At 39.7% G+C, this 24,399-nt stretch overlaps 1 protein-coding gene and 1 non-coding gene across 2 annotated transcripts; one reads left to right on the plus strand and one right to left on the minus strand.

Moving 5' to 3' along the window:
- Positions 1-5,696: 5,696 nt before the first annotated feature.
- On the plus strand, positions 5,697-5,810 carry Trnal-caa. Its single transcript has 2 exons — positions 5,697-5,734; positions 5,766-5,810. It is a non-coding gene; the product is annotated as a tRNA-Leu (tRNA).
- A 14,298-nt stretch (positions 5,811-20,108) lies between these two features.
- LOC123865754 (uncharacterized protein K02A2.6-like) lies at positions 20,109-24,282 on the minus strand. Its single transcript, XM_045906973.1, has one exon. The coding sequence runs from the start codon at positions 24,174-24,176 to the stop codon at positions 20,109-20,111; it is 4,068 nt and encodes a 1,355-aa protein (XP_045762929.1). The 5' UTR covers positions 24,177-24,282.
- Between the last annotated feature and the right edge of the window lie 117 nt (positions 24,283-24,399).

Below are 24,399 nucleotides of genomic sequence, written 5' to 3' on the forward strand. Positions count from 1 at the left end.
CGGATAAAAAAGGTTTTCACAAATTCCACCCTAGTTCTGAAGATAACTTGCTACTTACCTTGTTTTTCTTAAATTAATAAAAATAGCGAGCAAATTAGCAGGCGAGTCACTTGATGTTAAGTGATTTCCACCGCCCATGAACATTTGCAGTGCCAGATGAACCACCATTACGATGCCGGCCTTTAAGGAATTTTTTAGTACTTGAATAACCCTATGTTGTAATCTAATGGCAACACCGCAGAAGAATTAATTCCACAGATTGGATGTGCATGAAAAAAAGGATCTGGCATAACGGGTGGTCGAAGTGCACCAGGCACTCAGGTGGTGAGAATGAAATAGCTTGCGGTGGCGTGCGGTGCGGTTGTAGAAAAAGAAGGGTGGAATGAAGTCAAACACTCCCTGTTATAAAGGCGATAAAACACGCAAAGAGAGATTACGTCCCTGCGGTGCTCCAGACTTTCCAACGAGCTGGTAAGTTGAGGATCGTTCACAAGTCGAACAGCCCGCCTTTGGATCCGATCAAATGGAAGGAGTTGGTACTGAGGTGCTCCGGCCCTAAGATGAGATTGTTTGAACTAATCCATGTAAGCAAACTCGTTCAGTTATTCAATGACTACATAAATGAAGCATAAAATCACAGGAATTGCTTCCGCACTATTAGAGAGCATCTAAGACGCGAGATGAATTAGCGGGGACTGTTGAATTAATAGAGTTTACACGGCTGGGTGAAACGTGAGTCTTTGAAAACCTTTTATAGGATTACCATGGGGTTAGTTTGTTTAGGACAATCTCTTATATGACGATCTCAGATGTATTTACACATCCGCAAAAGATGGAGTGCCAAGTGGCGCCCTGGGACGCGAGTCGTCTTCAGTTTCGTCTTGCAACCACATCGTAGCAAGATTATACGTGACAATTGACATGTCGATGAAATTGTAGAGGCACAGTTCACGACAGTTATGGAATTACTGACAAAACATCGGTAATAGGTCCATGACGTCGAGGCTTCAACGTCACTGGCAGGCGTCAAATGTTAGTACATTAGACGCAGGTAACCCTAAAGAAGTCCTGTTTTTCTTTGATTTTACGTTTGAATGAATTCAACACGGGATAGGAAACCTGGTCAACGTCGCCTTTACTCCTCTTGACACGAACTATGCCATTTAGCCAGAGTCAAAAATATCGCATTGTCAGTGTGACCCGAGTGCTCGAAGAGAAACTTAACGCGATCTTCCTTCCATACTGATTGATTTGGAACTGTTTGATTTTCCTGGATAAATTGTTGTCCATGTCAATTACAGGGGCAAGCTATTTCGGTACCAAATTTCATACAAATCGGTTAAGTGGATGGGTTATTGGGAATCCCGTGGGAACTCTTTAATTTTCCGGGATAAAAAATAGCCTATGTCCATCCCCGGGATTTCGGCCCTGGTTGAAACCAAAACCACACCAAATAGCTATTTATCAGTCCAGTATGCTGCATAGTGACTGAAAGTTATGGGTATCATCACAGAATTTCAATGAAGCCACTTACCCTTCCAGATTAACTCACTTCTGTCTAAGACTGCATCATCATATCGTCGTGAACAGATCCTCCAGATTCAAGGGCTACTTGTATCTGAATAAATTAAAAACGCCTTCGGTGTTTTATAACTAGCTATTAGCTTTTCTAATCAAACACGTCAAGCTACAATATTGACCCTTTGAGTAGGGACTTAGATAAAAAATTATCAATAACCACAAAACATACACACCTAATATTACTGCCTTTTGAGTTAGTGTAATCATAGTTAAAATATAGTAATTAAAGAACACAAGAACAAATTGTATTCCAATAGAAAATCTAAACTATAAACTAAGATATCACAATGGACCGATTTTGTACGTTTATAAATTAAGGTTATTATACGAGTATTATTATAATATTACTTATTAGCTTCATCATATGCTAGATTTTAATGTTAGGAAACCTTTACGATAAAAAAGGACCACAAAATATGGCTCTTTTATATTTTAAAGGCAACATTACAGCAAATTGGTTTGCCTTGAGCGCAGGGGTTGAGATAAATTGAAAATAAATATTATGAAATCGCTGGGAAATATTTAAATTTTCGTAGTCATTCTGAAATGCTTCAGCCGATGCTATAGCAAGGATTTATAAAACCATTTGAATTATGACGAAAAAAGAAAAACCGGACAAATGCAAGTTGCTGTTGCACAATCAGGTCTCCTTAGTGAAAATAAAACTCCTTAACGTAAGCTAATATTAAAAAAAAAACAAAGTTATATTTTCCGGTGACTTGTTTTTCTATTTTAAAAAGGTTACATAGCTTTGGCACAGTCATGCTCGTGAGCAACTATTAAGTATAATGTACCTATCGTGAGCTAGACCCTCGCAAAGCCAACGGTTTTCGTTCTCTTTCATTTTTCAAGGGTGATTGAAAAGGGAGGGAAGATCCGCAGTGAGTAATCCTTAAGCACGACTACTCTTTAAGAGTGCACAAATGAGAAGATAGAAGAAGAGAAAGTTTAGTTAAATGGGAGTTACGTAAAACTGCGGTTAAAAGTATGTATTACCACGAATCCTGGACCGCAAATGCGGCCTTGAGCCACCCCTGGACCTCCTGACCAGCTTTTGTGTCTTTCATGCTTTAAATGATCGTTTTATTATAGGATCTTTTTTTTGCATTTGAAGTATGGTCACACTAGTTTTAGTTGTGGTTTAAATCCCGATAGATATTATCACCTTTGCCAGGTTATTACGCTTTGATCAAAGTGTTCCTGAAATGAAGTGTAGTGTGAAGATTCTAACATTCAATGGTTTGTATTAGTAAGAATGTAACTAATATACTTGTCATATTATATATTATACTAGCTGTACCCGGCATGCGTTGCAATGCCGTAAACAAACATGATTTTTTTTATTCATATATACAGGGTGGTCAAAAAGTCAAAGGTGGTCATTTCTAGCAAAAAAAATTCTACAGCATGGCCGTATTTAAATTGCCCTAAGAGTTATGAATATTTTTGGGTTTTTTAACAAAATACCAGATTCTCTTACAATTTGACTAATTAAAAAAAAATTAGATAAAAAACAATAAAACAAACGATGCTGTGTCATTACTAGATAATGTATCAGCACTACAAACCTTCTATTGAGGCTCTGGCTACCAAATTACAAAAGCAATTTTTTTTCCCAAAACTTTTAAAGCGTTACCAAAAATTAAATGTCACTTTAAAAGCGCACTGTGAAAAAAAAATGTACTACGGAAAAGTGACCCTGTATCAGAAAAACTTGCTGATTTAATGCCAATTTAAATGTGGTATAACACATTACTCTTTGTTTCGTAATTCTGGTATTATAATCGTTTTTTCATATCAAGGTGCAAATTTCAGTAGATTAGTTTAATTCAAAATAATTTTGAAGATTATCATGCTGCTAGTTAAACTGCTAGTTTTTTGTACGTTGGAATGCTTGAAACATCACTGTGCTTGTCACACTTAAAATTTGTGAAAAGAACAGAAACTCGTCACTACCACCACGTGCCAGAACTATACCGAAATGCTAAATCGCCTGGCGGCACGGCTTTGGTGGTAACGGTGGTAACTAGCCAAGGCCGAAGCCTCCCACTTGAACGACAAATCAACAATCAAACACAAGTTCGCATTCATAATATGGGATGTGATTATACACCTACCGATATTTTAAAAAAAAAGATAAAGATTATTTTCACGCTGACGTAGATGCCAGCAAGTTGTTAAAATTAAATGCCCAAAATATTGTTAAGCCAGATTAAATAACGAAAACATTAACCTACATAACAGTTTTTGCCTTTAATTTTAAAACCTGTTTAAATTTTGCTACATTAAACGACAGCTTATAACCATGTGATAACGTTGTTCAACTTCAAGTTCCTACAGATTGGTACAAAATCATAAAGAAAATTTAATTATTAACGCTTAACGGCACTTTCTTCGTAATACCTCCTTCGTATTAACTATCCAGAGAGAATAATTAGCTAGTGTTTATACTTGAACAGGGACCGTAGCTAGATGTGGATTGTATAGAAATAAAATGACATGGTATTGTCGAAGCGGTAATAGCCTGGCTAAGACTTCCGAGTTTTCGGACTTTAGGTGAATACATATAGTGCCTTACGGGTTGAGATGGCAACCGGAATGGGAACGCCCCCCCCCCCCCCCCCCCAACCCCCCAACTGGGTGACTTGCGGGTGAGCGGGGCTTACCCCCCGCCTCATACCCTGATCGCCATCTCAACCTGTCGCGTACTATATATACGTGGGTATTTGTTCCTAAGGTACTCGGTACCTACTAACTATTTGGAGTAATGTGGTTTTTAAGCTATTTTAAATATGACTTGCTTTAACGAGTTCTATGGGTTGACGACAATAATGCAGTTAAGGCTAACAATTAATTAGAGATTAGTAGTAGTAGATTAGAGAAGAGTAATAATAACATGTTTTACTGTATTTAAAAAATATTTGACAAATTCAATGTAGAGATTACAAAAGAGGGGTTGAGACCCCTATATCTTTATCTAGCTACGCCCCCTCAGCAAGGTAGCTCAGGCCAATATAATTAACAGCGTCTTACCTTAGAGCGCCGACTGAGCATGTAGGTCAAATACTGTTCGTAATGTACTTAATATACTAGACGATATTAATTAAAACCTAAACGGGTCTATCGCGCATGACAGAGCAATTATTGAGGTAAATGTATGTGATAACTAATAAGGCTAGCAAAATTCTCGTAGCAATTAAAATAGGTATACTTAATTAAGTACATAATTTAACGATAAAGGAAACGTTGTGAGGAAATCTGCATGCCTGAGAGTTTTCCATATTGTTCCCAAAGGTGTGGAAGTCTGCCAATCTGCACTGGGCCATCGTGGTGACTCATGGCCTAAACTCTTCGCATTCTGAGGGAAGCCCGTGCTTAGTAGTTGGCCGGTGATGGGTTGAGATAATGGTGAAGATGATGGTCAAGTTTAAAAACATTGGTTAAAAAACCTTTTAAAATGATTCTCTATCATAGATTTAAAAAAATACATATTTTTCATTCATATTTGAATTCGAAACTATTGTGAAAGTGATTTTACGGACGAAATTAATAATTAATATTATTAATTTATAAATTATACATTATCTGTAATCTGTCGATAAGCTACTTACATGTGATTATGAAATACTATTACCTAGATTATTACTTACCTACTACTTCCATGGCTACTTTTTAACCCCCGACCCAAAAAGAGGGGTGTTATAAGTTTGACATGTGTATCTGTGTATCGGTGTATCTGTGTATCTGTCTGTGGCATCGTAGCTCCTAAACTAATGAACCGATTTTAATTTAGTTTTTTTTGTTTGAAAGGTGGCTTGATCGACAGTGTTCTTAGCTATAATCCATGAAAATCGGCTCAGCCGTTTGAAAGTTATGAGCTCTTTTCTAGTTACTGTAACCTTCACTTGTCGGGGCTGTTATAAATTTTTAATTTACACTTGTTCAATAAAGATCATGATATAACTTTTGACAAATAACAACGTGACCAAAGGCAGATTATAAATTGTAGATTAATAATTATTAATTTCGGCTAGTAAGATAGGAATTAAAATCATTATAGCATGCAATACCTCACTTGGTTATTACGAGCAGTTTTTTCGTCACTCTTACCAACTGTCAGGATGGCCGAGCGGTCTAAGGCGCCAGACTCAAGGTTTCCTTGCCTACCACAGTAGGTTGAGCTGTTCTGGTCCTCTCTGAGGGCGTGGGTTCGAATCCCACTTCTGACAAAAATATTTTTACTATGATTTTTTATTTAATTGAATTAAATATTATTATTAATTGATCTGAATGCCATGGCAAAAACAAAAGTCCGATTGTATTTTATAGAATATCAGCAAATATCTTGGCAAAAAAAAAACAGCATTAAAAAGTAAGTAATTCAATACAATTTTTTTTTTGCACAAAGGATATTTTAATCTAAGTATTTATTCAGTCGCCAAATAACAAGCAAAATAATTGTTTTTAATCAAACAAAATTTCTTTTAAAAACATTTTTTACAAAAAAAAGCACTAAACTTGTAGTTAAATGTTTTTTTTTATAAAGATAAAAACACTAGATTGGTATAGGCAATTATAAAAAAGTCTGTTAGTTAATGAAGTAAACGAAATTAAAATTACTAGTTAATTTGTTATTTGAGGCGAATTCAATTAAGATTTAATCGGCAGAAAACTCGCTTGATAAGGACAAAATTAGCGTTTGAAATGTTTACTTTAGGAAAGAATATCATTAAGAATTATTGTATAGTGAGATTCCTATTCTTGTACCTTTATTTTTTACATTTCTACTTACAATATATTGTACTAATACTACTAATACTTCAGTGCAACTAAAGTCAACCAATGCCCCACAAAAACGGCCCTACAAAAATTGCAGTAAAAAAGATCTAAATTCACCGACTCAATTTTATCATTTTCGTCTCCATCCCGTTGTCAGATAACGCGTTATATATACAGACTACAATCTACATAGCGCAACTATGTGTGTCTGTGCTTCTACGGCGGCAGCGGCAATGGAAATACATATTCTGTGACAACTCTACCTTAGTTCACGAGATGCCCGCTGCAGACAGATGGACGGATGGACGGACAGCGAAATCTTCGTGATAGGGCCCCGTTGGCACCCTTCGTCTAAGGAACCCTAAAAATTTCCAAAAGAAAGAATAAATAGCAGTATAATAGTGCGTGCTGTGCCGGCGTAAAATCAGACTCCGTAATTTGTCACCGCCTAACGGTTGTTAGATGGATGAAAATCGGTTATCATACGTGAGCTCTTATGTTTAAGGAAATTGCCATCACAATTTTATTATTCTTTTACAGCAAACTATTTCTTCTTTGCATCTCTTATCGAAGAGATTTTGCTGTTCGTAATAAAAGATGATTTTCCGTTGCCTCAGCTGTGGTCAATGCCCACGGGTATACACACCTGTATGCGGCACCGACCACAAGACCTACGTCAACGCTTGCAAGCTGAATTGTGTTAATTCCCAGAGGAGTAAACAAAATTGGGTTTACGTGCAAATGTAAGTGGGTTAAATGAGGAATAAGTACGTGCGTGCGTGCGTGAACGTGTGTGTGTGTTTGTCTGTGCGTGTGTTTGTGTATGTGTTTGTGTGTGTGGCATGTGCATAAGCATAGTGCACGCGTGCTTGGACTGTCTTCTTTCTTCAGTAAATTAAAAAATATTGTTAACTAATTTTTGCTTTGTCTTTGTTATTATAGTTTATTATGGCCTCTGTAATTGTTTTTTTCAGATATTGTCCTATACCTAGATACCGAACTATTTTTTTTCTAATAACTGCGTACTTAGTGAAATTATATGCAGTGTACGTAAATTGTTTTATGAGATAAATAAAATAATTTGTACTTATTTACTGGTACGCAGCGTAGCTACTTTCGGTTAAGTTCAAGATTAAGCAATCAGTAACCCCCCTGAAGCTATTAGAAAAGTCTGGCAGCTCTTGAGTTTGCGTGAAATTGCGCTCGGAGTCCAACTCCCCCGCGAGTGGCATACAAATGGGATGAAAATACCACTCGTTGGTGCAAAAGAGTTGGCGGTATTGGACCATTCTGACTCGAGTAGCAGTTAGATTCACACGCATTTGAGTATGTATAGAAGGAAAAATACTTGAGTACTAATATTTTGATATCCAATGTAAATAGCTAAAAGTGTAAATTAAAAATTTATAACACTCCCAATAAGTGAAGGTTACAGTAACTAGAAAAGAGCTGATAACTTTCCAACGGCTGAACCGATTTTCTTCGATTATAGCTCAGAACACTCTCGATCAAGCCACCTTTCAAACAAAAAAACTAAATTAAAATCAAACAGATACACAGATACACACGTCAAACTTATAACACCCCTCTTTTTGGGTCGAAGGTTAAAAAGAATATAGGCCTTTACCTTATTTTAATTTGAAAACAATACATTTACCGTACGGTACGGTACGGAACCCTTCGTGTGTGAGTTCGACTCACACTTAACCGGTTTTAGTCTAAGAAAACATGAAGCCATGAAGGTTCTATAAAGCCATGGGAAGTTGAGTTCGCCGTCCGGTTTATTTACAGAACAACTTAACATCGAATTAAGGTAAGTGGTTCTCGACCATTTCTGTCCATTTTCTTCCTACTTAATGTCTCAATGCTAAAATTATTTTTCTCTCTAGTGAAAGCGGCCTTTGTTTTTATTTTCTAAGGTTTGACTCAATACAAAATACAAACACTCTTGGTGTTTTTAGACCCTTTATTAATTTTTCAATATTTACTAACTGGACAAAAATAAAAGGAATTGTTTTTTGACACATTATTAATTATGGATGCAAATAACAAAAACCAAATTATTACTTCCTATATCCATGCAAAAACCAGAGGAGTGCACGAAGCGCTCTCTATACAAACAAACACAGGTTATTTTTAAATAAAAATAGCGAGCAAACGAGCAGGCGGGTCACTTGATGTTAAGTAATTGACGCTGATAGCGGCAGAGATAATACTTGGAATAAATTGTAACTATTTAGTTACAATTAAACTACCTACTACTACTACAATTAACTAAATTACTAGATCAGATATCATCAACATCATATCAATACGAAGACCATTTGACACAAAGTATCAATAATTTTAATAGTATAGTGTACTAATGAAAACATTCAAACTTCATGAAAAAAAACTCAAAGCGTGCCGGCCCCTATGATTGTTATCACATTTGATAATGTTGACCCTAGGTGAAATATGTTATCCTATATGTGCTAATAGTTGATGATTAACGGGTTACGGAGGCAAGATGCCTATCGCTCTGTGTAAACTGGTGAAATCAGATTAATATTAGGCAAGGGCTGCTTGCCTACTATTGAAAATGTTTAAAATATACCTAAATGTTATTGATTAACCTGCATTTAGAGCAAATAAACGATCGATTGATTGACAAAATTAGGTATATAGCTAGATACTTAAGTTAATTTCCATGACTAAGGACTTCCGACTTATTTGGTGGTTTAACGACATAATAACGTAGATATCATAAATAATGTGTAGGTGACAGGTTGAGATGGCAATCGGGACGGGGACACCCCGCACGTCCGCGCTAATCCGGTGCAGGATAGTGCGGGTGTGCTCCGCCTCATACCCCGATTGCCATCTCGGCCTGTCGCGTACTAAAATCTCCAAAGGTCGTCTGGGAGAGATCGCTATCAGAGATAAGACTGCCTTTGCATGCTATGAAGTTTTGTTACTAGTTTTTGATTCTTTTTTATCTGTATCCTAGCGTGCATTAAAAGTTTTAAAATAAATAATACTCTTGAAATAAACCACAATAATAGTAACAACTAAAAACATTATTTATTCATTTTAGTCATACCTATATTATAATGTGCTACGTACGTACATGTACAAGTAAAACTTCAGTGAAAATTTTAAAGAAACAGTGGTTGGTGAGAATTTTTCCATTCGCATTTGTATGCCAGTCCCGGCGAAACTCGAAGTTGTCGGCCAATTTTGTGCAAATTTGCGGACTTTTCCAGCACCGCCACTACCTCCAGGGCACTTGACTTGGGCTGTTCACAAAGGAATGATAAAAAGGAACTATAATATATCATTACTTACTACTATTCTACTACTATTCTATAAATGTACATATACAGTTTCTGTAAAAAATTGCCTGTGAAATCACTGTGATTGAGAAATGATTAATTATTTCACAAAACTAAAATGCTTTAAAATAGCAGTCATGCCTATAGCTAAGGAATACTGGTATCACTAAACCAAAGGAGTATGGGTTTAATGAAGAACTGCCATACCCAGTGACTTGATGCCCTAAGCAATCCATGCCTGTGGGCCCCCCTATCCATATGTCAACTAGAATCGCTCTTTACACCTTTACCGCCTAAAAACATCAGTTTTTTGTAAAATAAGATGATGAGATAAAACGTACTTTAGAAGTGGAGTAGGTGCGACAACAATATAACCAAAGCATAATTTATCTATTTGTTGAAATGGCTTTCGGGGGCATTCGAATTGTTGAATGCACAAGCAGACAGCGAGTGGGCAAGCGGGAAAGGGGTTATGGCTCTAGGTCGGCCTCTATATCAATTTTAAAACGCGCGAATTTTCAAATTAGTCCTAGAAACTTTTTTGGTGTGGTTTTTGGTGACGTGTAGTCCAGTAATTTGGTAATATGAGATGGAAAGTTTTCAGAAGGTTATGCAAATTGGTGGTTTTATAGATTTCGATGTGCTCTTACCGAATTTTTATTTTGCCACCTCGTACCTTTGCCGCTCGCGCCGCCATTCTGTGCAAATTTCAACTTTCTACCTATTACGGTTCATGAGATACAACGCGCTGACAGACAGACGGACGGACGGACAAGCAAACGGATGACAACGGAGACTTAGTAATAAGGTCCCGTTGGCATCCTTTGGGTTCGATGCAGTATATTTACTCTTATCTCGAGCAGAATTCTGAAGAGTGTTAGTATTCTCTGAACGAAGTGATAGCTTAAATTGAAGGTGACTACCGTCTCCTGGAGATACCATAAAAAAAATCACGCCACTCACTCTACCACATAGTGGTGTGGAAATGAGTTATTTAGCCAAAACGAGTGTTAGAGTGGGCTTTGTGGCGCTCGTACGCTGAAACTATTGAGTCTACAAAAAAAGGTGACTACACAAATTGTAGGAAATTGTCTCTAGTTTAATTGTTACATAGCCATTTTTATCGTAAAATGAGTGGGAAAGAAGTTATCGTGAAAAAACTGTTTTTGGGCGCCATTTTTCAAAGATGGTGGCGCGAGTGGCAAAGGTACGAGGTGGCAAAATAAAAATTCGGAAAGAGCACATCGAAATCTATAAAACCACCAATTTGCATAACCTTCTGAAAACTTTCCAGATAAGGCCCTTTTTGACGTCCAAATTACTGGGCTAGTGAGAGTGAGATGTGATGGCCTAAGGACGGATTTTTTTTGTGCTTCTTCTGGTGCCCCCTCAGACGTGATGCCCTAGGCAATTGCTTAATTTGATTAAGGGTTAATCCGTCACTGGCCATACCCCTTTCAGGTTAGCTCGCTTACATCTTAGACTGCATCATCACTTACCACCAGGTGAGACTGCAGTCAAGGGCTACCTTGTAGCTGAATTTTAAAAAAATCTACTCAACATTTCAATCTTCGAAAGAGTTTGCTCTTCCTAATGTGTCCTAAATTAATGGACTCTGCCAACTTTGACTCATACGTCGACAACAAAGCCAGCCGACCAATATTCAATCTTGGTATGTTGTCAGCTGTGATAGCCTAGTGTTTATATCATCTGCCTGCCTCCCAAGGCCAGGAGTTCAATCCCGGACACGCACCTCTAACTTTTCGAAGTTATCTGCGTTTTAAGCAATTATTAAATATCACTTGTTTTAGCGATGAAGGAAAACATCGTGAGGAAACCTACATGCCTGAGAGTTATATTTTTCTCCATAATGTTCTCAAAGGTGTGTGAATTTTGCCAATATGTAACTAGCCAGCGTGGCAGACTATGGCCTAAATTCTTCTCATTTTGAGAGCAGACCCATCCTCAGAAGTAGGTTGATCATGATGATGATAAGATACTGAAGAAGTAAATGAAAGATACATATCATTGGCTCTAACGATACGTATCTTTCTTTTACATTCAGTGAACGGCTTCGCAGACCTATAGAGCCCTAGAGCGCTTTGTATTGGAACGTAAGCACATGCTGCGAGCATCGTCTGTAAAAAGTTTGCTTCTAAATTGTGAAATGTTCAAAAACTTAGAAAAGAGTTTGAAAAGTTTCATCCTTTTGTTATTTTCTATTTGTTACGTTGCCCAAGGGTTAGAATAAAATCTACATATTTTAACTTATCTTTACAATTTATTTTACCTACGTATTCGTTTCGCTACGAAGGTTGCCGGCTCGCTTCGCTCGCAATCTGCCCCCTTCTCTTCACTCAGCCTCGTATGCTCGCTTTATTCAGGACCTCCTTTGCGAGCTTCTGGCTTCTAGGGGTAAGATAGACAAGTCTGCGTGGAGTCGGGGTGTTCAAATTCCGTCACATATTTTGACCCTTATGCATTACTAGACGATAGACAGACAAACATAATCGGACGTGTACATACGAATATTTACATATACCTGGAGACATTTTTCATCCCGAATATTTTTAATACTTTTCTATTGCTAAGGCAAAGTATGAAATAAAAGATATTTTATATTATATTCCCTGAATATTTTTGTTATTCTATAGAATGCCTAGGTGTTCAATACAATACCAGATTATACATAGCCAGTGATATTGTATAATAAATATATTATATTGGCGATTTGAAACTATTGCACCACTAACTTGTATTTTCGTCTATTTCACAATAATAAATAAATTCTAATTTAAAGAAAAAATATATTCAATACAGATATAAAATTAAGTTAATCCAGCTACGCGATCGTCTTACAATCAAGCAATTATTAGATTAAATTATTGTTTGAACAGCGACCCCATTAAGATGGCTAACGATGTTATTACGGCAATTTAGCTTTTGTTAACTTAACAGTTACAAGAAAAAGGGGATTCAAACTGGCTTATTCATTGTCGGATCTTTTAGATTGTGGTCATCATCATGATCAATCCATTGCCAGTGACTACTGAGAATAAGTCCCGTTTGAAAATGAGTAGGGTTTAAGCCATGGGCTACCACGCTGGCTAAGTAGCTTAATGGTTTTTCGCTGTATCAGAAGCAGACTTGCTATACATTCCCTATTTTAATAATTATAAAAAAAAGTTTGGATTGGCAGACTTCTCACACCTTTGAGATAATTATGGAGAACTCTCAGGCATGCAGGTTTCCTCACGATGTTTTCCTTAGTGATATATAATAGTTTAATGCGCACATAACTTCGTAAAGTTAGAGGTGCGTGCCCGGGATCGAACCCCCGACCGTCCAAATAGGAGGTCGATGTCTTAGCTCTAGAGTCTGGACCAAACTATGGCTTAAGCCCTTCTAGTTCTGAGAGGAGACTCGTGCTCAGTAGTGGGCCGGTGATGGGTTGATGGTGATGATGATATTTTGCTGACCAATGCCGAGGGCAGTCGCTAGTTTAATTCTCTCTATAATCGTTATTCCTCATTACTGAGGGTCATGACCCCTTTCCTTTAATCCTTTAATGGTAGGAGTTGTCTTGGGATAATAATTCGGGGGTTCCCAGATCCTTCCGCATACAACTAGACTCTACTCTTAGTCGAGTTAACTGTCAATTTAACTAAATTGACAGCTATTAGGTATCAGATGTTAGTGGCAATAACCGGGACCGACGGCATAACATGCCCTCCGAGCCACGGAATAAACGAAAAGGCCAAATTTGGACCTCTAAAGTCGGTCGCCTATCCAGTTACCGACTTGGGTCAACGTTGCTTAATAATCACAATCGATTGACATGCGTTCTAACAACTAGGCCATACGTCCCTTTAGTTAATTACTATAATCAATGTTATCAAAATGTGAAAACTCGTGTCCCGTACTAAGCTTTGATCCTAATTAAGTTTTAATTATGAGTCAGCTAATTTCGTTTTCCTGAGCGGTCCGGGTGCTTCTGACGCTTCGGAGGAAGGAATTAACTAACCTTCTTTGGGTGAAAGCCTGAATTGCTTTAGCAGCATTATTTTATTACTAGTTGACCCGCCCCAACTTTGCTTGTATGGAATTTCTGAAAATCCCTTCTTTTCTTAGTGTTATAGTCCACGATACAGAGAAATTCCAAATAGTGGCAAAATCTTTGCAAGTTTAGATAGATGTCTACAAAAGCGACACAAGACTTATGTCTAGCAATCTAGACATAGGTTTTTTATTCAGATACAAGTTAGCCCTTGACTGCAATCTCATCTGGTAGTAAGTGATGATGACGGTCTTGCGCCGCCTGAATCCAGCAACCCTCTGCGACTTGTTTGATGTCGTGTGTCCACCTAGTGAGGGGTCTTCCAATGCTACGCTCCCCGGTGCGAGGTCGCCATTCTTGTACCTTAAAAACCCATACGTCTATGGTTTTCAAGCAATGTGCCCTGCCCATTGCCACTTCAGTTTCACCACCCACTGAGCAATGTCGGTTACTATAATTCTCCTACAGATCTTCTCATTTTGATCACGTAGAGAAACTCCAAGCATAGGCTCTTTCCACCACCCGCTGAGTGACTCTGAGCATTTTTAACCCCCGACCCAAAAAGAGGGGTGTTATAAGTTTGACGTGTGTATCTGTGTGTCTGTGTATCTGTGTATCTGTCTGTGGCATCGTAGCGCCTAAACGAATGAACCGATTTTAATTTAGTTTTTTTTGTTTGAAAGGTGGCTTGATCGAGAGTGTTCTTAGCTATCATCCAAGAAAATCGGTTCAGCCGTTTGAAAGTTATCAGCTTTTTTCTAGTTACTGTAACCTTCACTTGTCGGGGGTGTTATAAATTTTTAATTTACACTTGTTAATATGAGCCGCTATGAGGCCAATATAGTTAGCCACTATGTCTAAGGGAGAGTGCAATTTGACTGCAAAGACTTAAGATAGAGTTCAAATGAGATAGATTTATGATAGATATATACATCTGTCTCATTTTAACTCTGTCTTAAGTCAAGTCTAAGCAAAGTCAGGATACACTCCATAGATCTCACCCTTAGATCCATGTGACTGGTAACAACACTTTTGGAAGACTTTGGTCTTCAAGTACTAAGGAACTTTGGACGAGAATACATCTATCTCAAAGTTGCCCCAACGCTGCCCGACCGAGTTAGATTCACTGATCATTAAAGGATAATCGACATCGTTCGCCCAGTGACGCGATCGAGCTAAAATAAGCCGAAAAACGAGCGCGTCTCAATCTCAACGCAGATAATGTTCGAGACTATTAAAGATAAAGCCTCCTATTTTTTCTAAATGACTACCCATTTTAGTAATGTAAATATTATCCTTTGTGTTTTAGACTTGATGGAAAACTGGGTTGATAATGAACTTTAAGGCTATCGTAAGGCTATCGTCTAGTAATAAAACGCGATACAAGTAGGTATTTTTAACCCCCGACCCAAAAAGAGGGGTGTTATAAGTTTGACGTGTGTATCTGTGTTTCTGTGTATCTGTGGCATCGTAGTTCCTAAACTAATGAACCGATTTTAATTTAGTTTTTTTTTGTTTGAAAGGTGGCTTGATCGAGAGTGTTCTTAGCTATAATCCAAGAAAATCGGTTCAGCCGTTTGAAAGTTATTAGCTCTTTTCTTGTTACTGTAACCTTAACTTGTCGGGGGTGTTATGAATATTTAATTTACACTTGTCAAAAATGCTATCTGTTTCACGCCGCTTCGCTGCCTTCTCCGTATCGTGCGATAGAGAGAGTTGCAAGTCCAGTAGGAATTTGCCTACATTTATACTTGAAATATCGTTTGGGGCGATAATGTTTTATAGTCTCGGAACCACACATAAACTGATTTAACTGTCGTTGTCCAAGCGGGCCTTAGTTTCAACTTTCACTTGTTTTTAAAAGTCAGTTTGCATGCGCCCCTGCATCGTGAAGGAATGCATAATGAATGCAAAAGGTACCATCACAAAGCGCGGACTGGGAACAAAGTGTCTCAACGATCGTCTCGAGTGCCCATTACAGTACTTGCCGGGTTAATGTTGTAATTAAAACGCTTGCCTGAGCTTGGCCTGCAAGGTACAATACTGCTTGAAGTTTTCGTGAACTCTTTTACAGAGCTTACTTACATCAGGAATGGAGAACTTCAACCTGCGTAGTGGATGATTTATTGATCTATTTGGTGGTACGAAGTGAGAAAAGAATAGTAGGGGTGCCCGTAATTCGTTCATCAGTCAAGTTTTCGCTTCCCACATAACAGAGCTCAGAGTCCAACGGGCGATGAACAGAGCCTATCCTTGGAGTTCCTCTATGATGATCAAATCGCAAATGAGACGAAAATTGAGTGGCCATTATGGTACTTGCCGGGTTAATATTGCAATTAAAACGCTTGCTTGAGCTTGACCTGCAAGGTACAACACAGCTTGAAAAATTTTTGTGAGCCCTTGTACAGCTTGCATCAGGAAACTTGAGGACTTGAACCCACGCGGAAGAAGTGGAGGTGGCGCATGAGACACAGAAGGGAGAAAAAAATCTCTACGGACTTTAGCCTTCAGTTTCAGGTCAGTACGGAACCACATTGCATATCCTAATGCCAACTCGTTAGATATTCTCTCTATTTCTCTGCTCTCCTTTCTCTCTTTTCTTTCTTCTTAACATGACTACGTGTGGTAGTACCCTGGTTCACAGGGATTAAAATTACTTTTAAGAAGGATGAAAAAGAGAAACATAAATTTATTAAGCATCCCCTTTTAGCGTAAGCTCGAAAAATTATTACAATCACGTAATAATGAATGCAAAAGGTAACTTTAAAGCGTACTGGGAACGGAGTGGCTCGACAATCGTTTTGTACAGTCGTTACAGAACGCACCGGTTTAAAATTTTAATAAAAATTAACCGTTTGTACCGCTATCCCCTTTTCCTTTGTACTTCAAACTATCTTTTTATATTAAAAATGTTAGAATAAAACTTAATGCTAACCTTATTTAATTACTGTATAAATCATGCCCGCGTGGAGTGATGCCAAGAATACTGAGTGCATATCCGCGCTGGATAGCCAGGCAGCCTTTGCACGAAAAATGAGCCAGCCCTTGTCACCAGATGAGGCTATTAACCGCGGTGAAAATAATTATTTTGAATGTCATACATTATAACACCAACAATTGTTTCCGACCCGAAAACTAGATGGCGCTAGTAATTCGTTGGCTTGCGTTATTTCGAACCACGGGTCTATGTAGTATATGTCAACTAAATTATGCTAGTAACGGCAATTCCTAGTCAGTACCGGATTCCTTCGCTCGGTACTCAAACGAGTTATGAACTCTGCATCCACACCTGCTGGGACGGGGCGTTCCGGAAACCTTCCAATCTCCTTAGGTGGCACGAACTCCTGCATCCACAACTGTTTGAAAAGGGCGTTCCGGAAACCTACTAAGTGTCAAACTATCAAATTGTACCTAATCTAAGTACCTAATTAACCAATATAGTGCATTGTTTCCGACAAGTTCGACCTCGTGTTTTCTTCATCGCCTGCTTAACCTCCTTTACAACATCGATTTTGTTTACTTAAAAATGTTATAAACTTATATTATTTTAATGTGAAATGCTTCTAGTTTTTGCAATTAGCTGGAAATTTTAAATCCCATAAATAAAGACATTGGTAGGTACCTATTGAGATCTTTGAAGGTCTTTATCTAATATTTTATCTACTAAATATTCATAAAAATATTAACGCCAAAAATACCTAGACAACATTTCACAGAATTTTTTTGGAAAGTATTAACCTTTATTCCAAGAATTTGAAGCCTTGTCTTGTCTGCCAAGGATTATAAAAGTTTAAATGTCTGTAAATTATGTAATTAAAACAATATAAGGTCAATACAAAAAGGTCATTTTACAAACAATTATACGAGATATCATAGACGAGCAATTAGAGACGGTGACCGACTAAAATAATATTCAGGACATTTTTTGCGGCTTAACGCAGACGTCCTAAAATACAAGTCCTACAAAAAAAGCGTCTTGCAAAAATCGGAGCAGGTAAGTAATATGGCTTTGGCCAACTGTAACTGTTTTGATACGATTTTCATCAGAGAATTCTATCTTGGGAAAATCAGAACTAAATCATCATCCATAGAACTAAAAATCAGTGGACACTTTTTATTCAATAAAAAGTTATAGCCCTTGACTGCAACCTCACCTCTTCTTATATTCAGACCTATTAGTAGAACGTACTTGGACTTTACTGAAACTAAAGACAGTTAAAACGAAACAGATTTGTCGCATAAATCGGTCTTTCTAAGTAAATTCTGATCAAAATAATTACAGTATGCTCTACGGATTTCAGTCTAAGGTGCAACACACACGGATGGAGTTGAGTTGTGCCTAGGGGCACATTATTTTTTATCGACTTAAACTCAACTTTTCACTTTGACATAGGTTGAAATTGAAATAAACCGAGCGCGCCTTAGCGGCTCCTCGCACGTGGTTTGAAGCAGAGCATCGAGGTTAGGATAGGTTGATTTTCAGCAATATAACCATGTACTGGTTATAACATTGGCGGTAGCATATAAGCATCTGGGAACTCACCGCATTGTAATACCAAGAAAAGTCCTACTATGTTATGTGATTAATGGAAAAACCGTGACCCTCAGCAATGAGAAATACGACGTAGAGAGAGAGCTAAGTTTGGTGCGCTACACCTGATATACTCACCGCGCTACGACCCTACTCTACTGGCAATTGCCACGCCTCGATTAGACTCGCCGTCATTCGTCGCGCTCGGTCTACATCAACCCTAATGCTGAAATCTATAGAGCGTACTTTGACTTTGCTTAGACTTAAGAAACGGTTAAACTAGACTGATTTACACTGCTGCCACAAAGTCCCGATGTAACTCTGAATAAAGTCTTTACAAAATCAAAGTACACTTTATAAATCTCGTCCTAAGACTCGGCCACTTTTTGCACGGGGTTAGACAAAACAGTCGTTTACGTTAGTTTTAAAAGACTACTAAGCTCATAAAAAGGACGTTTCACCACGTTTTACTGGCAATATTTAGCTGACTAGCGTCGAGAAATACCAAGTAGGTAGTAACATTTACAAAGCCACAAAAAATAAGTTATTCTGCACGAGTACAACACTTTTGCTTCAGAGAGTAAGAAAATTGGTCTGTCAGTTGCACCGGGCTTTGGCGGTGGCCCAGCTGACCAGATATTGACCCCACAGCGTACATTCACCTATTGCGTAGGTAGGTAAGTACCTAGATTTTTTTCTTTTTAAAGATCTCTTATACTCCATCATCACCTACCACCTAACAGCTGAGATCACAGTTTTGCGTGTAATCTTAACACAGGGAATAAATTGAAAGGAAACCTCAAAACAGCATTGTAATCCTCCTGACTCTTTTTTCTATGGAGACAGTCTATACAATCTAGTGGGTATAAAATGGATACAATCCAGGTATCTATCTTTAAAACAACCACACATCATCACTTTCCATCAGGTGTGATTGTGGTTATGACTGTGGTACACATTATACACTACACTACACTACACTACACTATTATATATTATTGTGGTACACACACGTACACATACACGCGCACGCACGCAAGCACGCACGCAAGCACGCACGCACATACACCATAGCATCATTATATGATATCAAGATCAAGCGATTACCTGCCGATATTGACATAATCTTAAAGATTAATTCGATACATTCATTCCATTTGAAATTCCCTCCACAGTATTTTCACTTAGCAACGGAACTGCGCCAAACAAAGAAAACGGGTTTGAAACTGAAGCGAAGCATACCCCCGAGTGCATTCTCGCTTTATACCGCGTCAAATGTAATTGATGAGAGTACGACCCCTAGAGAAACGACTCGATTGAAATTTAAAACGAAAATTTTAAAAATTCGAAATTAACTACCGACAACTACGTGAATTCCTACGTGTACCTTTTTTTATCCAGATACAAGTTAGCCCTTGACTGCAATCTCACCTAGTGGTAAGTGATGATGCAGTCTAAAATGTAAGCGGGCTAACCTGTATGACAGTTTATTATTTAACCTTTGATTCCTACACGGCATCGTACCGGAAAGCTAAATCGCTTGGCGGCACGGCTTTGCCGGTAAGGTGGTAACTAGCCACGGCCGAAACCTCCCACCAGACCAGATCAGACATTATAAACAAACAAACAAATACAAATAATTTATTTCCACAAAAGATTAATAACTAAGTACAATTAAATTTACATTCTATTTGGAATGTAATGAAACAACGGCTGGATGCTAACTGACTATTTATTAAGAAATGCACAAGTACCTGCATTGTGCAACATTATTAGTTGCTACGAACACTACACTTTTCCCCCCTTTTTAAACCCAATAGAACATAGTTATCACATAGTTATTAAACTAGACCTTCTTCTTACGATGATATGCTCGCAAAGCTCTAGCGGACGCGCCTGGGGGCGGCGGTGTTGGAGAGTGCACATCTTCCGGCGCCTGCGTTGCACCCTCGCCCCCAGGCGACCCGACCGCGTCTTCGAATGTAACGTCGGCATCGCTATCCACCGCTACTCTTTCATCATCCTTCTCTCCCTTCTGCTCCGCTTCCTGCCCGAGGGTGCTAGTTCGCGCGAGAGAATAACGATTTTTTTTATTTACTTTAATTACCTGATCTCGATGCCTACGCCATTCTACCCCCTTTCCCATATCCACTTTATAAGACACCGGTCCCGTCTGACTTACTACTACTCCTTCTGTCCATTTATTCCCTTTAGAGGAGTAATCTCGCGCCATAACTGTATCTCCTATACCCACTTGTCTCTGCATTCCCCCTTTCTGATTAATCTGGCGCTCTTGTGCCGAGCGCACGACCAAAGATACGTCGGGACGCAATGCGTCCAGTCGCCCCCGCAATCGCCGGCCTAGCATCAGTACTGCAGGGGACACACCGGTCGTGGCATGTTCACAGTTTCTATATTGAAATAAAAATTTATTTAGGGCAGCTGACACATTTTCTTTGACAAATAAAGCGCGTTTGATTACTTTTTTAACGGTTTTCACCATATTTTCAGCCGCACCGTTACCCTGCGGTCGATACGGTGCCGTCGTTACACTCTTAATACCGTTATTAGCACAGAAATTCTTAAAATCTAAGGCGCTGAAAGGCGGGCCGTTGTCAGTTACGAGCTGGGCGGGCTGACCAAATCTAGCAAATAATGTCTGAAAGGCCAAAATCGTCGACTCCGCATCCGTACGTGTCATACTGATCACTTCTACCCACTTTGAATGAGCATCTAAGACGATCAAATATTTCTTACCTGCACATTCCGCAAAATCGGCGTGCACGCGTTGCCACGGGCAAAGTGGGTACTCCCAGGGATGAAGTGTGGCGCGGGGTGGGGAGTCGCGGACTATCCGACACGCTTCACATTCTCGACACAAGTCCTCGATATCGCGATCTAAACTAGGCCAATAGACATAGCTACGAGACACATTTTTCATTTTATTAATGCCCAGATGGCCTTCATGTATTTCCTTTAACACGGCTTTACGCAATGATGGCGGAACTATAATTCGATATTTATAAATTAAACAACCCAGTTCTAAAACTATCTCATTTCGCCTCGCAAAATAAGCTTTTTCCTCCTCGCCGCCCGCTACTGACGACGGCCAACCAAACATCACAAAGCCGACTATTTTACTTAATAAGGGGTCTTTCTTTGTCTCCTTACTAACGTCTTTAAAACTAATCGGCAAGTTCTCTTCGATAAGTTGAACATAGCTTACGCACTCCGAAGGGGTCGCCCGTCGGCACGGCAATGGCAGGCGGGACAAAGCATCGGCCGGGCCGTTGTCCGAGGAACGCACGTACTCCACCGTGAAGTCATACGCCGACAAACGCGCAGCCCACCGCTGCAAACGGCTGGCGGCCGTCTGGGGGATTCCACATTTCTTTCCGAAAATGAAGCTTAAGGGCTGGTGGTCTGTGCGCAATATAAACTGTCTACCGAATATATACTGGTGATGTTTTGTAATGCCAAAGAAAATAGCTAGTGCCTCTTTATCAAGTTGGCTATAATTTTTTTCGGAATCATTTAATGTTCGCGAAACACAGCTAACAGGGCGTTCACTGCCGTCCGGATAACGGTGCGCGAGCACAGCGCCCAAGCCATACGCGCTGCTGTCCACGGACAGTACCAACGGCCGACCCTCTTCATAGTGAGCTAACACCTTATCACCCAACAGTGCGCTCTTGGCCCCCGAAAACGCGGCCTCGCAACGTGAATTCCATTTCCAAGTTACATCCTTTTTCAGTAACGCGTGTAACGGAAATAATAATGTACTGAGGTTCGGTATAAATTTCCCATAGTAGTTCAATAATCCAAGGAAACTTTTTAATTGTGTCACGTTTTCGGGGCGTGGTGCGTCGTGTATAGCTTCTATTTTATTCGGATCAGGGTGCAACCCTGATTTATCGATAATGAAGCCTAAATACTTCACACTAGGTTTCAGAAAACTACATTTACTTAACTTAACAGTAAAACCCATCGACCGCAACCGTTCAAGTACCGCTCGTAAATTGGCTAGGTGTGTTTGTCTGTTTGAGCCCGTCACACAAATGTCATCTAAAAATACTACCGTTCCAGGAATCCCTCGTAATGTTTCCTCCATTAATTTTTGGAATTTTTCAGGAATGCATGATAACCCGAATGGCGTGCGGCGGTATACGAAAGTACCTATATGCGTGGTAATAGCGGTATAGGCTTGCGAGTCCTCGGATAACATAACCTGTTGATATGAATGCTTTAAGTCTATTTTCGAAAACTCTTCCCCCCAACTCAATGAAGCAAATAGTTCCTCAATTCGAGGCAAAGGATAAAAATCACGTTTTAATTTCGGGTTAATTGTGACTTTATAGTCTCCGCATATTCGTATTTCACCGCACGCTTTTACAACCGGTACGATCGGCGTGCCGTACTCCGAGTGGTCCACGCGGTACATGTACCCCTCGCGCTCGAGTCGCTCGAGCTCGGCCTGCACCCGGCCGCGCAGCGCGAGCGGCACCGGTCGGGCTTTCACATACACGGGTTCCTGGTCCGTGAGCTGTAATTGAATGGTCTTCTTACAAGTGCCTAACGTATCCGTAAATACTTCTGGAAATTCGGCGGTTAACCGGTCCACAAATCGATCGTCGGCTATCTCTTTTAATGTGATTTGTCTAACGTCTAAAGCTCGAAGCCAATCTCGGCCCAGCAAAGGTCGAGAACCGTTTTGTATTACATATAATGTCAAGTTAGGTACACGCACTTCCCCAACCGTGACATCTACATGCACATACCCCAACGACTCGATCTGTGTACCCGAATAACAACGTAATATTAAATTATCGGAGATTAGTTTTTTATGAGAAAAAAGTTTATAAAAAAGTTGATCACTAATCGCCGAAATACGACTACCCGTATCAATTTCACATTCCAAAAGATGCTCGTCTATTTGCACTTTAAGAAAATATGGTCCGTTACCTTTGGCTGCCAGTTCGAGGTTAAAGAAGTCGTCTTCCTCCGAGACACTTCCATCCAGCACATAATTATTACGCACATTAGACTCGTAATTACGCACTTCATCACACATTATTTTTAGGTGCCCGCGGCGGAGGCACTTATCACAATTAAATTGCACATATTTGCACTTGTTTGCCCGATGCGGCTTTCCGCAGCGCCAGCACCGCACAGCCGCACCCGACTCCGCCGGTCCCGACGCGCCGCGGCCGCCGCGCTCGCCGCGCCCGCCAGCAGCGCTCGACTCCGCCGGTCCCGACGCGCCGCGCCCGCCGCGCTCGCCGCGCCCGCCAGCCGCGCTCGACGGCGCGCGCGCCGTGCCGCGCCGCCCGCTCGCATGATGCAGGCCCTCGCCTGCCTCGCCGCCTGCACTCGAGGTCGATGTCGAAGTCATCGTAGACCCGCTCACCTCCGCATGCTTTTCTGCAGCCTCCAACGCAAGAGCTAGCTCCACAGCCTCCTTGTATTTGATGTCTTTTTCGGCGAATATTCTAGACCGCATCAGTTCGTTTGCCAACCCTGATACGAACTGATCTCTTAAATTTTCCTCTAACATCGTTCCAAAATTGCAAGTTGTTGCCAGATGTTTTAAGTTGTGTAGGTATTCCGTGAGGGACTCGCCTGGACGTTGACGACGTAAGCGAAAAACATGGCGCTCGGCTATTTCGGAACGTTTTGGCTCTAAGTGTTCCGAAACCAATTTCACTAATTCGTCGAAACTTTTCGATTCAGGATGCGCCGGCGAACATAAATCGCACATCAAAATGTACGTCGCTTCACCCACGATAGTAATTAACAATGGCACTTGTAATTCATCTTTCACTTCGTTTAAAAGAATATACTGCTTAACTCGCCTTATATACGCGGGCCACTGCTTGGAATTTAAGTCAAATGGTTCTAATTTACCTATAGGCATTGTATTTTTGCAATCTTCACTTTAAAACACGTGGTAAATTATATAAAATACACAAACTCGTCGCCAGTGGAATGTAATGAAACAACGGCTGGATGCTAACTGACTATTTATTAAGAAATGCACAAGTACCTGCATTGTGCAACATTATTAGTTGCTACGAACACTACACTATTAATATTATTTATTACATTATTAGAAATTATAAAATTCCAAACCCTGCCGC

This window comes from Maniola jurtina, chromosome 5, assembly GCF_905333055.1.
Source record: "Maniola jurtina chromosome 5, ilManJurt1.1, whole genome shotgun sequence".
Classification (NCBI taxonomy): Eukaryota; Metazoa; Arthropoda; class Insecta; order Lepidoptera; family Nymphalidae; genus Maniola; species Maniola jurtina.